General features: G+C 42.3%; 2 protein-coding genes across 3 annotated transcripts in view; both read right to left on the reverse strand.

Annotated features, from left to right (window-relative positions):
- Positions 1-330: 330 nt before the first annotated feature.
- LOC113662996 (copper chaperone for superoxide dismutase) lies at positions 331-7,988 on the reverse strand. Of its 2 annotated transcripts, XR_003445383.2 has the most exons (9): positions 7,867-7,988; positions 5,470-5,542; positions 5,065-5,202; positions 4,231-4,405; positions 3,614-3,674; positions 3,271-3,348; positions 2,833-2,936; positions 1,667-1,877; positions 397-462 (listed from the first exon to the last, which is right to left on the reverse strand). XR_003445383.2 is itself a non-coding variant. In XM_027178214.2 (8 exons), exons 1-8 carry the CDS (start codon positions 7,888-7,890, stop codon positions 1,721-1,723), a joined length of 810 nt encoding a protein of 269 aa, XP_027034015.1. In that variant the 5' UTR covers positions 7,891-7,987; the 3' UTR covers positions 331-1,720. The 2 variants fall into 2 exon arrangements, 1 of the variants encoding a protein (XP_027034015.1); XM_027178214.2 differs by having other exon boundaries at positions 331-1,877; positions 7,867-7,987.
- A 1,678-nt stretch (positions 7,989-9,666) lies between these two features.
- Positions 9,667-12,157, reverse strand: part of LOC113662984 (serine/threonine-protein kinase D3-like) — a 22,400-nt gene continuing 19,909 nt past the window's right edge. Inside the window, exons 14-19 of the mRNA XM_027178192.2 lie at positions 12,092-12,157; positions 11,768-11,929; positions 11,527-11,625; positions 10,781-11,048; positions 10,610-10,695; positions 9,667-9,946 (exon numbers count right to left, since the gene is read on the reverse strand). The exon at positions 12,092-12,157 is cut by the window's right edge and continues 41 nt beyond it. Of these exons, the coding sequence (XP_027033993.1) occupies positions 9,794-9,946; positions 10,610-10,695; positions 10,781-11,048; positions 11,527-11,625; positions 11,768-11,929; positions 12,092-12,157 (834 nt within the window). The 3' untranslated portion in view covers positions 9,667-9,793. The remainder of the gene's footprint in view (positions 9,947-10,609; positions 10,696-10,780; positions 11,049-11,526; positions 11,626-11,767; positions 11,930-12,091) is intronic.

The raw sequence follows: 12,157 nt of genomic DNA on the forward strand, positions 1-12,157 counted from the left end.
GTACATATTTCTATATAAAGTATACATAATGAATAACGTTTATATATTTATCCTGCCTTCCATTTTCTTACTGTTTCCCCCTAATGTTTAATGAGAGAGAGAGACACACACACACACACACACACACACACACACACACACACACACACACACACACACACACACACACACACACACACACACACACACACACACACACACACACACACACAGAGAGAGAGAGACAGTGAGAGAGACACACACACAGAGACACACATTTTACCATATACGTCTTTAATTACACAAAAATATTTTCACCCTTACATTCAAAAAATAAATACAACTTTTCAATACTCTGATAAAATGTTTATTAGGTAAATAAATAAACTTCATAAAAGAACAACAGTGACAACAGAAGAACAAAGATCTGCAACTCTTTAATTATTAAAGGAATGATACACAGGCAAGAATCTTCACAACGATCTGAAACCACAAAATGCTCAGCTTTAAAGAACAGAAAATGACGTTAAATCATGTACGATTATGTATAAAAACATTCCATTTTAATTTAAGGGTTTACAGGCAGATTAGTAGATTTTTTTTTAATGCCTTTTCAAAAATTTTAAAGCGTTCGTATTACGATTTAACAAATCTTTTTTTTTTTGTTTTCGTTCAAAAATAATAGTCCTCAGTTGTATCGCATTGTTTTGTAGGTTAATTTAAAATGCTAAAATGCTTAAACCTTTAAAATGCTTTGCCATTTTAATTTACTAAAACCTTACGCTCACAAAATGCTTAATTACACAATTACACATTAAATGTACCTCAGAATTTGAGACAGTAAAGGTTCATTTAGATTCACTTATTTTCATATTGCAAACTTTCTGAAACTCAGGAAACCAATAATACAATTCTTAACAGACAACAACTTGTATTGTTAAAGTTTAGAATGGGCTGATTTTTTATAAAGAGCTTTTAGCTTGATCAAGTTAGTGATCTGTCAGAGGTTAACATCAGTCCTGGGGTAAAACCTGATGGCAAAATTTAGTCCAGGATTACTTCAGAATTCTAAAGAAGTACCTATTTTTTTTAATTTAACACTTTGCCTCGTTTTCCAATTGCTTCTCCTGCTACATTAGGCAAAAACACTATCTGCCCTCTTCTGCACACATGATCTCACAGATGCCTGCGATTGGCTGGTGTAGCTGTGATTGACAGCCGAGACACAGTATGCCCCTCCCACTCAGTGAGCAAAGCAAATTTAGCTTTTTTATGCTATCAGGTATAAACAGCTGTGGCATTTATATTTTAATGTTTTTTTGTTTGTTTATTTGTTTTCGGGTTGTTGTGTGACTCAGAAATGAACATACTGCAAATGTACCGTACTGTTTGTAGGATTACCACAAACATGGTGACACATTTTGTATTCTTGTAGTTAAAAAGAATAAAGAAACGAAAACCTTGAAATGTGTAAATAAGGGTCATTTCTGCTCTGAAATACTCTTTCATCAGACATTTAATGGCTTTTTTCCCCTCCACGTCGATGTCAGCCACCATGTTTTGAATGAATTTGGATGTACAGGACAGCACAGTAAGCGTTTTACTGAAGCGAGATCCCCTGCAGCAGCCAGCGTGGGAACAAGCAGACAAAGTTCAGCACCAGATTAAAGCGTACTGATTAGTGTACCTGTAAGTGCAATCTGTCAATCATTCATCCTCAGTACAGTGAGCGGTCACATGGTCATAAATTGGCAGCTGGAGCATTGGGGACTTTTTTGCGTCCTTTTCCTGCTATTGGACGATCTCTCTCCTCCCACAGAGTGACTCCATCACAGGCACAGATCTGTTTGGGGTTCTGAAAGAGTCCTGCAGTGCGAGCGATGATCCCACATGCTAGCCTGGCATATACAATGAGAGAATGAGAGAGAGAGAGAGAGAGAGAGAGAGAGAGAGAGAGAGAGAGTAGTTTATATATTTACAAAACTACACTTATTTGACAGATCTCTTCTTAATCCACAGCTTCTCAGAAGACTAGTTAGGGATGAATTATGCCTCATGTTGAGCGACTACACAATCTGTCTCAGGGGAGAATATATATATATATACAGTTTAAATAAAAATGCACATACGTATGCATAGAATTCTACATATTTAAAACTTTCATCCATTTACCTACCCCCCTCCATCCATTCATCCATCCAACCACTCATCCACCCATCCATCTATCCATTCATCCATCCACTTATACATCCATCCATCCATCCACCCATCCATCTATCCATTCATCCATCCACTTATACATCCATCCATCCATCCAAAAATTCAGAGTATATTAGAAACAGACTACAGTTCCTAATCACCCGTTTTAACTATGATAAGCAATTCTTCAGCTCTTTTCTTTGGGATATTAGAAAACTAAAGTCATTTTAAGCCTTTTATTTCAAGACTCAATCATCTCTGGGGGGCAAAGGGGCAGGATCCCGAGGTTCGGGTTTGATTCCCAGGCCTCTATTGAAGAGGTAACAGTTAGTGCCGATCCTAAGCCTGGATAAAACAGGAGGGTTGTATCAGGAAGGGCATCCGGAGTAAAACCTGTGCCAAAATCAAATGGGTCGCTATGGCGACCATGAACATGGTGCAGCCGAAGGACAACAACATTATTTCTAAAAAGAATCAGAAGGATTTGAGATTAAATTTAAAATATTAAAACTAAACAAAAAGGGCTAGAACCGGCTTAATAATCAAATATATTTGTTTTGTATTGTAATCTTTTATTCTACTATTGACTATATTCAAGCTATCGGACCTGAGCTGTAAACGTGTCATACCGATTCCTGTCAGATTTTTCCTCACCTCTCACCGGAGTTTCCTGTTTGTCTAGACAGAGGATGATTTCCTCTTCCCAGATCATCTTCTCCTGCATCCACCACCAGTGAGCGACCGATCACGTCCCACACCTGTCCACAGAGAGACACACGGTGAGGGACACGGCCACGAGACAGGGACAGAAGTGCTGGAATATAGCTTCAGATCAAACTGACTTCCGCACTTATCCTCTTTCAGCTAGAGTTGGAGAATAAATCGCTAGCTAGTAATGCGGCTAATAATGTTTAAATATTGTGAAAATATATAAAATATGTCCCTTACTTTCTGGAATATTTCTACATTCCCTACTGTCACTATAGGTAACATAATTGCACATCACATTCCATTATCTCTTTTTCTTACAGCTAATTCCATTTTATTTTACTTTGGTTCATGTAGGTCAGTACCGTGTCCATACGGAGTTACCTTCAGCTGCGAGTCCTCCAGTCTGAACGTGGCTCTGCCGTCTGCTCCGACCTGCACGTTACCCAAATCCCCAACATGCTGCAGCGTGCACACACACACACACACACACACACACACACACACACACACACACACACACACACACACCGGATGGACGGCCGAATAAAGACTTATAGTGCTCACGAATATGAACATGTCTAATGTTTTATGAGCGAGTAATCTTATCAAAGTGCTCTAAAAAATCAAATGAAATAACGTTATGCTCTAATATCATCTCACTACTGACGTCTACTTTCTGACAGTCAGGCTAAAATCTTACTGAGCAAAAGTCTACTGTACGTACCCTCTCAGTGTCCTGTGGGCCTCCGTGCTGCTTCCCAAATGGGTTGTAGTGCTCACCACAACTGTGTGTGTGTGTGTGTGTGTGTGTGTGTGTGTGTGTGTGTGTGTGTGTGTGTGTGCGCGCGTGTGTGTGTGAGAGAGAGAGGGGGAGAGAGAGAGAGAGAGAGAAGGAGAGAGAAATATAGGCAGGAAGAAAGAGGGGCAGAGAGACAGACAGATGAGGAGAGACAGAGATTGACAGCAAAAGATAGATAGAGAGAGAGAGAGAGAGAGAGAGAGAGAGAGAGAGAGAGAGAGAGAGAGAGAGAGAGAGAGAAAGTTAAGATGTGAATCTGATTATCCTGATATTTAGATCCATTCTAAAATTTCTAAACTCTGAGACTGTTATATATACAGTAAATATATGTAGGGGAAATCATTCTTATACATAAAGTCTGATAGATATAAATATGGGGGGGGAGAGAGAGAGAGAGAGAGAGAGAGAGAGAGAGAGAGAGAGAGAGAGAATAATGCTGCTGGTGTAGATCTTTAACTTAACCACTAACTAAGTTAAAGATAACACACACCTCTCACGTCCACATGCCTAACTCTGAGGTAGGAGGTTAGAGGTCACTGTACCTCATGCAGTCCTGTGTGAGGTCTCCGAGTTCATGCACATGAAGGCCATGAGCACCGGGTTCTAAGCCGTCGATCGTGCCGTCAATCAAACAACGATTCTCAGATAGCTGCAGGAACCGGACCACGCCCTGGACTTGTCCTGCCCCACTCAACATAGCCACGGCAGCACCCAGATCTGAAATACACACAGGTCAGTACTCTGACTCTACTCCCTCTGTCTCTCCACCGACTCTACTCCTTCTGTCCCTCCACTGACTCTACTCCCTCTGTCCCTCCACTGACTCTACCCCCCCTCTCTGCACTACCTCTACTCCCTCTGTCTCTCCACTGACTCTACTCAGTCCCTCCACTAAATCTACTCCCTCTGTCTCTCCACTGACTCTACTCCCTCTGTCCCTCCACCGACTCAACTCCCCCTCTCTGCACTACCTCTGTCTCTCCACTGACTCTACACCCCTCTCTCCGCTCTACCTCTGTCCCTCCACTGACTCTACTCCCTCTGTCCCTCCACTGACTCTACTCCCTCTGTCTCTCCACTGACTCTACTCCCCTCTCTCTGCACTACCTCTGTCTCTCCACTGACTCTACTCCCCTCTCTCTCTCCACTGCCTCTACTCCCTCCACCGACTCTTCTCCCTCTGTCCCTCCACTGCCTCTACTCCCTCTGTCCCTCCACTGCCTCTACTCCCCTCTCTCTGCACTACCTCTGTCTCTCCACTGCCTCTACTCCCTCTGTCTCTCCACTGACTCTCCTCCCCCTCCTTCTCTCTAAAGGCTTGAGCTGTGTGATGAGGTGATGTGGTGTTTGTGGTGAATGAGAGATGAGAGCAGAACCTGGTTCTGATCCTCCGATCCCCTTCAGTACAGCTCGCCTTCCTGTGCTCTCAATCAGACCCTGAACCTCTCGAGTGGAAAGTGACGTCTCAACCAAAACCTCTTCCTGAGCCAAGTCCACCTGCACCGACTGCACGCCTGCAAAAACCAAATCAAACACGTTTTTCATTCACATCGGTTCATTTATACTCCCGAGAATACTCCAGAACTGTAGATATTTACCATAATCCAGACTATGATGTATTTTAAATGGCACTGTGACATCTTTGGGATCTCTTCTGGTATTACCCCACATTCTGAACTACCCACACAGCCCCGTGTTACATTTAGCTAATCAAATGAGTGCGTATGAAGAAACACAATTAGACTTTAATCCAGTGAGCATTTACTACTCCGTTTACTCACCAGGCTGTTTTTCAAGTGCACCTTTAACAGCCCGCACGCAGCTCTCACAGCTCATCTGCACCGCAAACTCCAACTGCGAACAGAACGACAATCAGAAGTCATAAACCTTCTGGCTATTTATTAATCAGCTAGCAAACTGTACAGTGTGTTGCAGAAGTTTTGACCCCCTTTGAATTCACTCACATATCGTAGTGCTCCAGCCTGGAACATAATTAAATACAACAAATGTACAAAATATATATATATATATATTTTTGTTTTTTAGTTTGCAAGTTGTGACTGTAAGTATTCACCCCCATTTCTGTGAAACACAACAATATGAGAATCAAAACCTGTGCAGCTTGTGATGTTGGATCTCACTGCGGCATTTCGTCGCTGTCGGGCGGAAACCTCGTATGTCCAAATTTTATCAATTTCATATTTTTTCACATATCGATGCTATCGGTCGGTCCCCACGTGGGTCTGTTATTTTTACAAGTTATTAACCAATATAAAGTCTTGAAAATAGCTTGAGCGCAAATCTCTCCATTGGACACTTCAAATGTCCACCTCTTCTTCACTCTGTGGGAGAGCTTCACGGCATATTTCTCCTCAAGATTAAGAGTCGCAACGAATCAACACGTCTTCTGAGGTAAATGTCTTCAAAACGCTGGGCTCAAAGAAAAAAAATCTTGACCCCCGCTAGTTCTGGTGCTCGTCTGAGGACAGGAATTTAGCGCAAGACAATCCACTGCAACGCGGACTAAACCCTGTGCATTGTAGATAAGATACGGCGTTTTTTTAATTTCCTGAAAAATAATGGTTTTGGAGATACGAGGATTCTGCCCGACAGCGACGATTTGATACTGTCGATCACCGGATTCTCCTGACACCAATGGCACAAGAAGTTGGACTTCAAGTGTCTGTACTGCAAAGCTTCAGGTCATATTTAACAATTGTTTTTACATTACGATTGGTGATCTCTCTTCCTCTTCAGCCCCTTTGACCTCTGATGTTCCTCAGGGATCCATTTTGGGCCCTGTTCTATTTTCCCTGTACATGCTGCCATTAGAGTCGATTATTTCAACACACAACGTTTCATTTCATTTGTATGCAGATGATTTACAAATCTGTCTGCCAGTTGTGCCTAATTCTTTTGTTGCACTGGATTCCATCCACAGATGTTTGCATGATATCAAACTCTGTTTGTCACAGAATTGTCTCGGTCGCAGTGTAGACAAGACAGTGGGGTGATCGCTCTTTCGCAGTGGCTGGTCCTAAACTCATACCATCCCCTCTGAGCTACCTACTATTACTGACTCGCCTTTGTTTAAAGCCAAACTTAAGACGCACTTGTTTAGAACGGCTTTGGGTTTATAATAATTTTCTGGGTTTTGTATATTTTATTGCACATTTCATTTGCCATCTTATTGTGATAGGCATTGTTTTGTCATTTATTTTAATGCTGTGAAGCACTTTGGTTCAACTTGGTTGTTTTAAGGTGCTATATAAATAAATATTTGATTGATTGAGAATCATGTCCATCTATTTTTTGTAGCACTTCACAGGGAACCTGCTGTCTATCAAGTCAAGTCAAGTCAAGAAGCTTTTATTGTCATTTCAACCATATATAGCTGTTGCAGTACACAGTGAAATGAGACAACGTTTCTCCAGGATCAAGGTGCTACATAAAACAAAGACAGGGCTAAGGACTTAGTAAGTAGTCTTAGCCACATAAAGTACGACTGTGCAACCTGGTGCAAATGGTGCAGGACAAGACAAACAAGACAGTGCAGGACAAAAGACAGTGCAGGACAATACAAACAAGACAGTGCAGGACATGGACAGTGCTATCACATGGAACTTGGGACCAAGATGGGGGATTTTACCCAATACATTGGTTGTCACCTCCACACACACTTACACACACACACACACACTTACACACATACACTTACACACACTTACACACACTTACACACATACACACACACACACTGAACCGGAGGTGAAAATTTCATAAATTTTCATAAGATATGAAGGAACAGAACAAGCAAAACCACAACTCTGACTACAGGAAGCCTAAAAACAAAAGTTAGTGATAAAAAGTTGGACCTTTGTTTATATCTTTATGTGTGAGAAAGTAAAAAGAAGTCAGAGAAGCAACCAAGAAGTCAGTGCATATAAAGTGTAAAGTTTGTTAGCGTAACAAATGCCCCCTACTGGACAGTAAGTGCACTACAGAAGGAGCTAATAACAGCCCATAGGGTCCCTATGTAGCGAACATCTGTAGGGAAGAAGGTGGTATTTATGATCCAGCCTCAGAAAGAACAGCTAGTTATATCAAACCTCCACACTGCACATTAACACACTCGTTACTGCGTCACCATCAACACACAAACAGAGGAAAAGACTCACTTTAGCAAGTCGACTTGTTTCCATTTTTACGGATCTCTCTCTCTCTCACGCGCGCGCGCACACACCGAGTCAAAACAACACACACTTCCGCTTTTCAAAATACGAGTCTTATTTAGCTTGCGATTTAAAAAAATAATAATAAAAGTCGCCCCGAATCACCTGTAAAATCGCAGTAACCAAAGCTATAAACGTGCTGTTATCGGAGAATAAGCAATAATCAACCGGTGGGTGGTGTGGAGTTTTATTTTAATTGAATTTATATATATATATATATATAAAATTTTATTTTGAAATAATTATAAGAATTATTTTCTTTTTGTGCCAGATATACCCCAGTCATTTTGTTTTTTGTTTATGTTTACAGTTTATAGTTATATTTTGTTTTATGGTTGAATTTAATTCGTTTAAATTGAATAAAGTGAGTTTTTGTACAACATGAACTGAGAACCCACAACCCTGGTGTCTTGTAACACACACACACACACACACACACACACACCCCTTTATATCCAGAGCGACTGACATTATCTCATGTTTATACAACTGAGCAGTTAAGGGCCTTGTTCAGGGGCCAACATTGGTAGATTGGTGGTGCTGGGATTTGAACTCACAACCTTCGGATTGGTAGCCCACCTTAACCACTAGGCTACCAATCAAAAGGACGTTAAAAAGAAAAGTTCAAATCCCTGGTCTGCCAAGCTGCCGCAGTTGGGCCACTGAGCAAGGCCTTTAACCCTCACATGCTCAGTTGTATAAACATGAGATAATCTAAGTCACTCTGGATATAAAGGTGTCTGCCAAATTAGACCCTTTATGTGGTACCCGAATGTTACACTACAGTCCCTTAGTTGCTACATTCTTGTGAGATCACATGGTATAACTGCTTTAATCCAACGTAATGAACGTAATCTTCTCTTTATCTGACTGACCAGATATTCCTAGATTTCTGGTGCACTTGCATTATAGCAGCAATAAACGATTTCTGATCAGCTTTTAAAAATCTTTCTTTAATTAGCTAACAAGCAAACAAACATACAAACAAAAATAAATAAATAAATAAAAAGAAAGAAAGAAAACACTCGATCATGATGGATTTATTGAGTGTTGAATAACACTTAAACAGACCTCATTTGATATAAGGATTCGATTTTTGCGAAGCATCTGTTATACATGTTTCTCTGAAACTTCTAAAAAAATTAAATAAATAAGAATGCAAAGGAAAAAAAATGGTTAGAAATAGAGATCACGTTGTAGCTGGTGGTTACCGTATGTACACTATATGACCAAAAGTATGTGAAGACCTGAGCATCGCCCCATATGTGACAGAATGTTGCCACAAAATCTGAATCACACGATTATCTAGAATGAGTGTGTATGCTGTAGCGCTCCAGTTTCCCTTCACTGGAACTAAGGTGGTGAAACAGTGTTCCAGCATGATGACGCTCCTGTGCACAGAGCGAGCTCCATGAAGACATGGTGTGTTCAGGTTGGAGTGGAAGAACTCGAATGTCCTGCACTGAGACTCAACCCCACTGAACACCGACTGAACCCCAGACCTCGGTGTCTGATCTCACTAACGCTCTTGTAGCTGAATGATCACGAATCCACACAGTCACGTGCCAACATCTAGTGGAAAGCCTTCTCAGATGAGTGGAGCTGGGATGTTGAGGTGTCCACAAACGTTTGGGCTTATAGAGTATGTCTTAGAATGTGATTTGTCGTAAAAGTGACAATTTGACCCTTTCCGTTGCTTTTTTTTTTTTTCCTATTGTAAATATAAATCCATAAATAAGAACCTCAGAGCTTTGTATCATTTTATTAAAAATAGTCAGCGTGTATAAAATACATCAGATTAGGGCACAGGATTCTTTATGAGCCACACAGTCGTCTCCGGATTACACCGAGGTGTCCATTGTGTGTGTGTTTGTTAGAGTCCCTGTTCTGTCTGTTGATGAGAAGGGAGACTGAGGCCTTTCTCCTGAGCATGTTGTCTCCAGCGTTCATCATCTGACTCGTGAGTGAGGTACCGGTGACCCAGACGCTGCTCAAACTGACGCAGGTCACACCACAGCTGGAAGTTCTGGAAGGCGGCACACACACACACACCCACACACACACACCCACACACACCCACACACGCCCACACACGCCCACACACGCCCACACACACAGACACACACAGACACACACAGACACACACAGACACACACAGACAGACACAGACAGACACACACACACACACACACACACACACACACACACACACACACACACACACACACACACACACACACACACACACACACAATATTTAATCTTTATTTTAAAAGATGTCATTATTATTGCATTTTGTGATTTTTAGCTTCGTTCTTGGTGAATTTTAGAACCTGGTAGATTCTCCACTAAGGGGCGCTGCTGTGTAACTGAATCCTGGCTATTTTTTTACTCCTCATTATCCATCCCTGTGTCATCGGCTTTTATAATCACAAGATCTAAAGCTGCATGTGGACAAGTGTTTAAGATGTTAAGAGTTAAATCACTGGATTGTCATAGTGGGGTCTTGTGAAACTCAGGATCTGTGAAGGATATCAACGTATAGATCGTCTGTGTGGAGGTTTATTACAGGATGAAAAAGTGAGAGCTTGTGAGCTTGTGAATAATATAACTACGTAGGGATTAATCAGGAGTTTTTCAGGCTTATTTAATCATTAGCCAGACACATATGACAGAGACAGGATGTTACCTGGAGCCAGGGATGTCCCATAGCTTTCCCCACACTGAACCTGCGCCGCACCACCACCTGCAGCAGGTTATTTATCAGATTCACCGCTGTGAAAAAAACCACAGAGACATCAGTGAGAAATCAGCACCACTTTATCCAGGTGTGTAGAAGATTCCGAGTTGTGCGTCTCACCCTCTAGAGAAATGAGGGCCCACAGGTGGCGCGGGTACATGAAGGCAGCGTTAGTGATCTGCTGGTGAATGTCCTCGTCCTCGTTGAAGGGAAACGTGCCGCTCAGGCTGACGTACAGGATCACCCCGACAGCCCACATGTCCAGAGAGCGGTTGTATCCGTGGCTGCTGATCACCTCGGGTGCCAAGTACGCCGGCGTGCCCACCACCGTGCGCCGGAAAGACCTCTCACCGATGATCCGTGCAAAACCGAAGTCACACAGTTTCACCTGGAACACGGACAGCGAGGAGATGTTATGCTTACTCACTATGCAAAGCATCCGATATCTTATAACAGAACTGGATACTGAATAAAAAATAAGACACAGCACTAAAATGGACAGGATCAGAAATCATGTTCCTGGTTTTTGTCACATGTACATTACAGCACAGTGAAATTCTTTCTTCACATATCTCAACTTTGGAGGTTGTGGTCAGAGCACAGGGTCAGACATGATACAACATTACTGGAGCGGAGAGGTGTTAAGGGCCTTGCTCAAGGGCCCAACTGTAGCAGCTTGGCAGCACTGGGGCTTGAACCCTGATCAACAACCCAGAGCCTTTAACTGCTCTAGCCACCACTGCCCCCAAACCCATAAAACATATGGCTAATCTGCAGCAAGGCGATCAGGAGCATAGACACAATCTGATCTCTGCTGTGACGAGTTTGTGTTTGAGGAAACCAGGAGCTGGGGACAGGAGACACACCTGAGGGAAAGGATCCGGTGAGGAGAGCAGCACGTTCTCAGGTTTAAGGTCACAGTGAGCGATGTGTCTTAAGTGCAGGTAGCGCAGAGCCTCTAAAATCTACACACACACACACACACACAGATATCAGCATCCGACAGCAAACAAGCATCTTAACAGTAGAGTAAGAGTTCTCTTTAAGAGCAGAGCATCCCTAGTGCTACTGACTCCAGTGTTAATACTTCAGCGTTTCCATGGCTACCTGCATAACAATGAAGCGTGTGATACGTTCAGGAAGTCGTCCGTTCTCGTTGGACAGAATCATCTCCAGCATGTCGCTGTGGAGCTTCTCCATGATGACAAATGTGCAATCAGGTGTCTCGAACATGGCATCAAGTACAATGACCCCAGGATGGGACAGACTCTTCACACACACACACACACACACACACACACACACACACACACACACACACACACACACACACACACACACACACACACACAATATTATTAATAGATATATACACATCTATCCATTTCTCAGACCACTCCCAGTATAAAACATCTCTCTCATTCCACTCACCTGCAGTATGGCCACCTCGTTTTTGCTCTGTCTCTCCTGTTTGGCCGGGAATCGTGATTTATCGAT

The sequence above is a fragment of the Tachysurus fulvidraco genome, chromosome 1, assembly GCF_022655615.1.
Source record: "Tachysurus fulvidraco isolate hzauxx_2018 chromosome 1, HZAU_PFXX_2.0, whole genome shotgun sequence".
In the NCBI taxonomy this organism is placed as follows: Eukaryota; Metazoa; Chordata; class Actinopteri; order Siluriformes; family Bagridae; genus Tachysurus; species Tachysurus fulvidraco.

What these genes read in the sequence shown, in the direction of transcription:
- LOC113662996 (XM_027178214.2), bottom strand. Translation starts at nt 7,890, where the DNA reads ATGGAAACAAGTCGACTTGCTAAA. An exon ending in GATCGGAGGATCAGAACCAG is followed by an intron (nt 4,406 to 5,064) that starts GTTCTGCTCTCA and finishes TGTGTATTTCAG; the next exon opens with ATCTGGGTGCTGCCGTGGCT. An exon ending in CTCACACAGGACTGCATGAG is followed by an intron (nt 3,675 to 4,230) that starts GTACAGTGACCT and finishes ACACACACACAG; the next exon opens with TTGTGGTGAGCACTACAACC.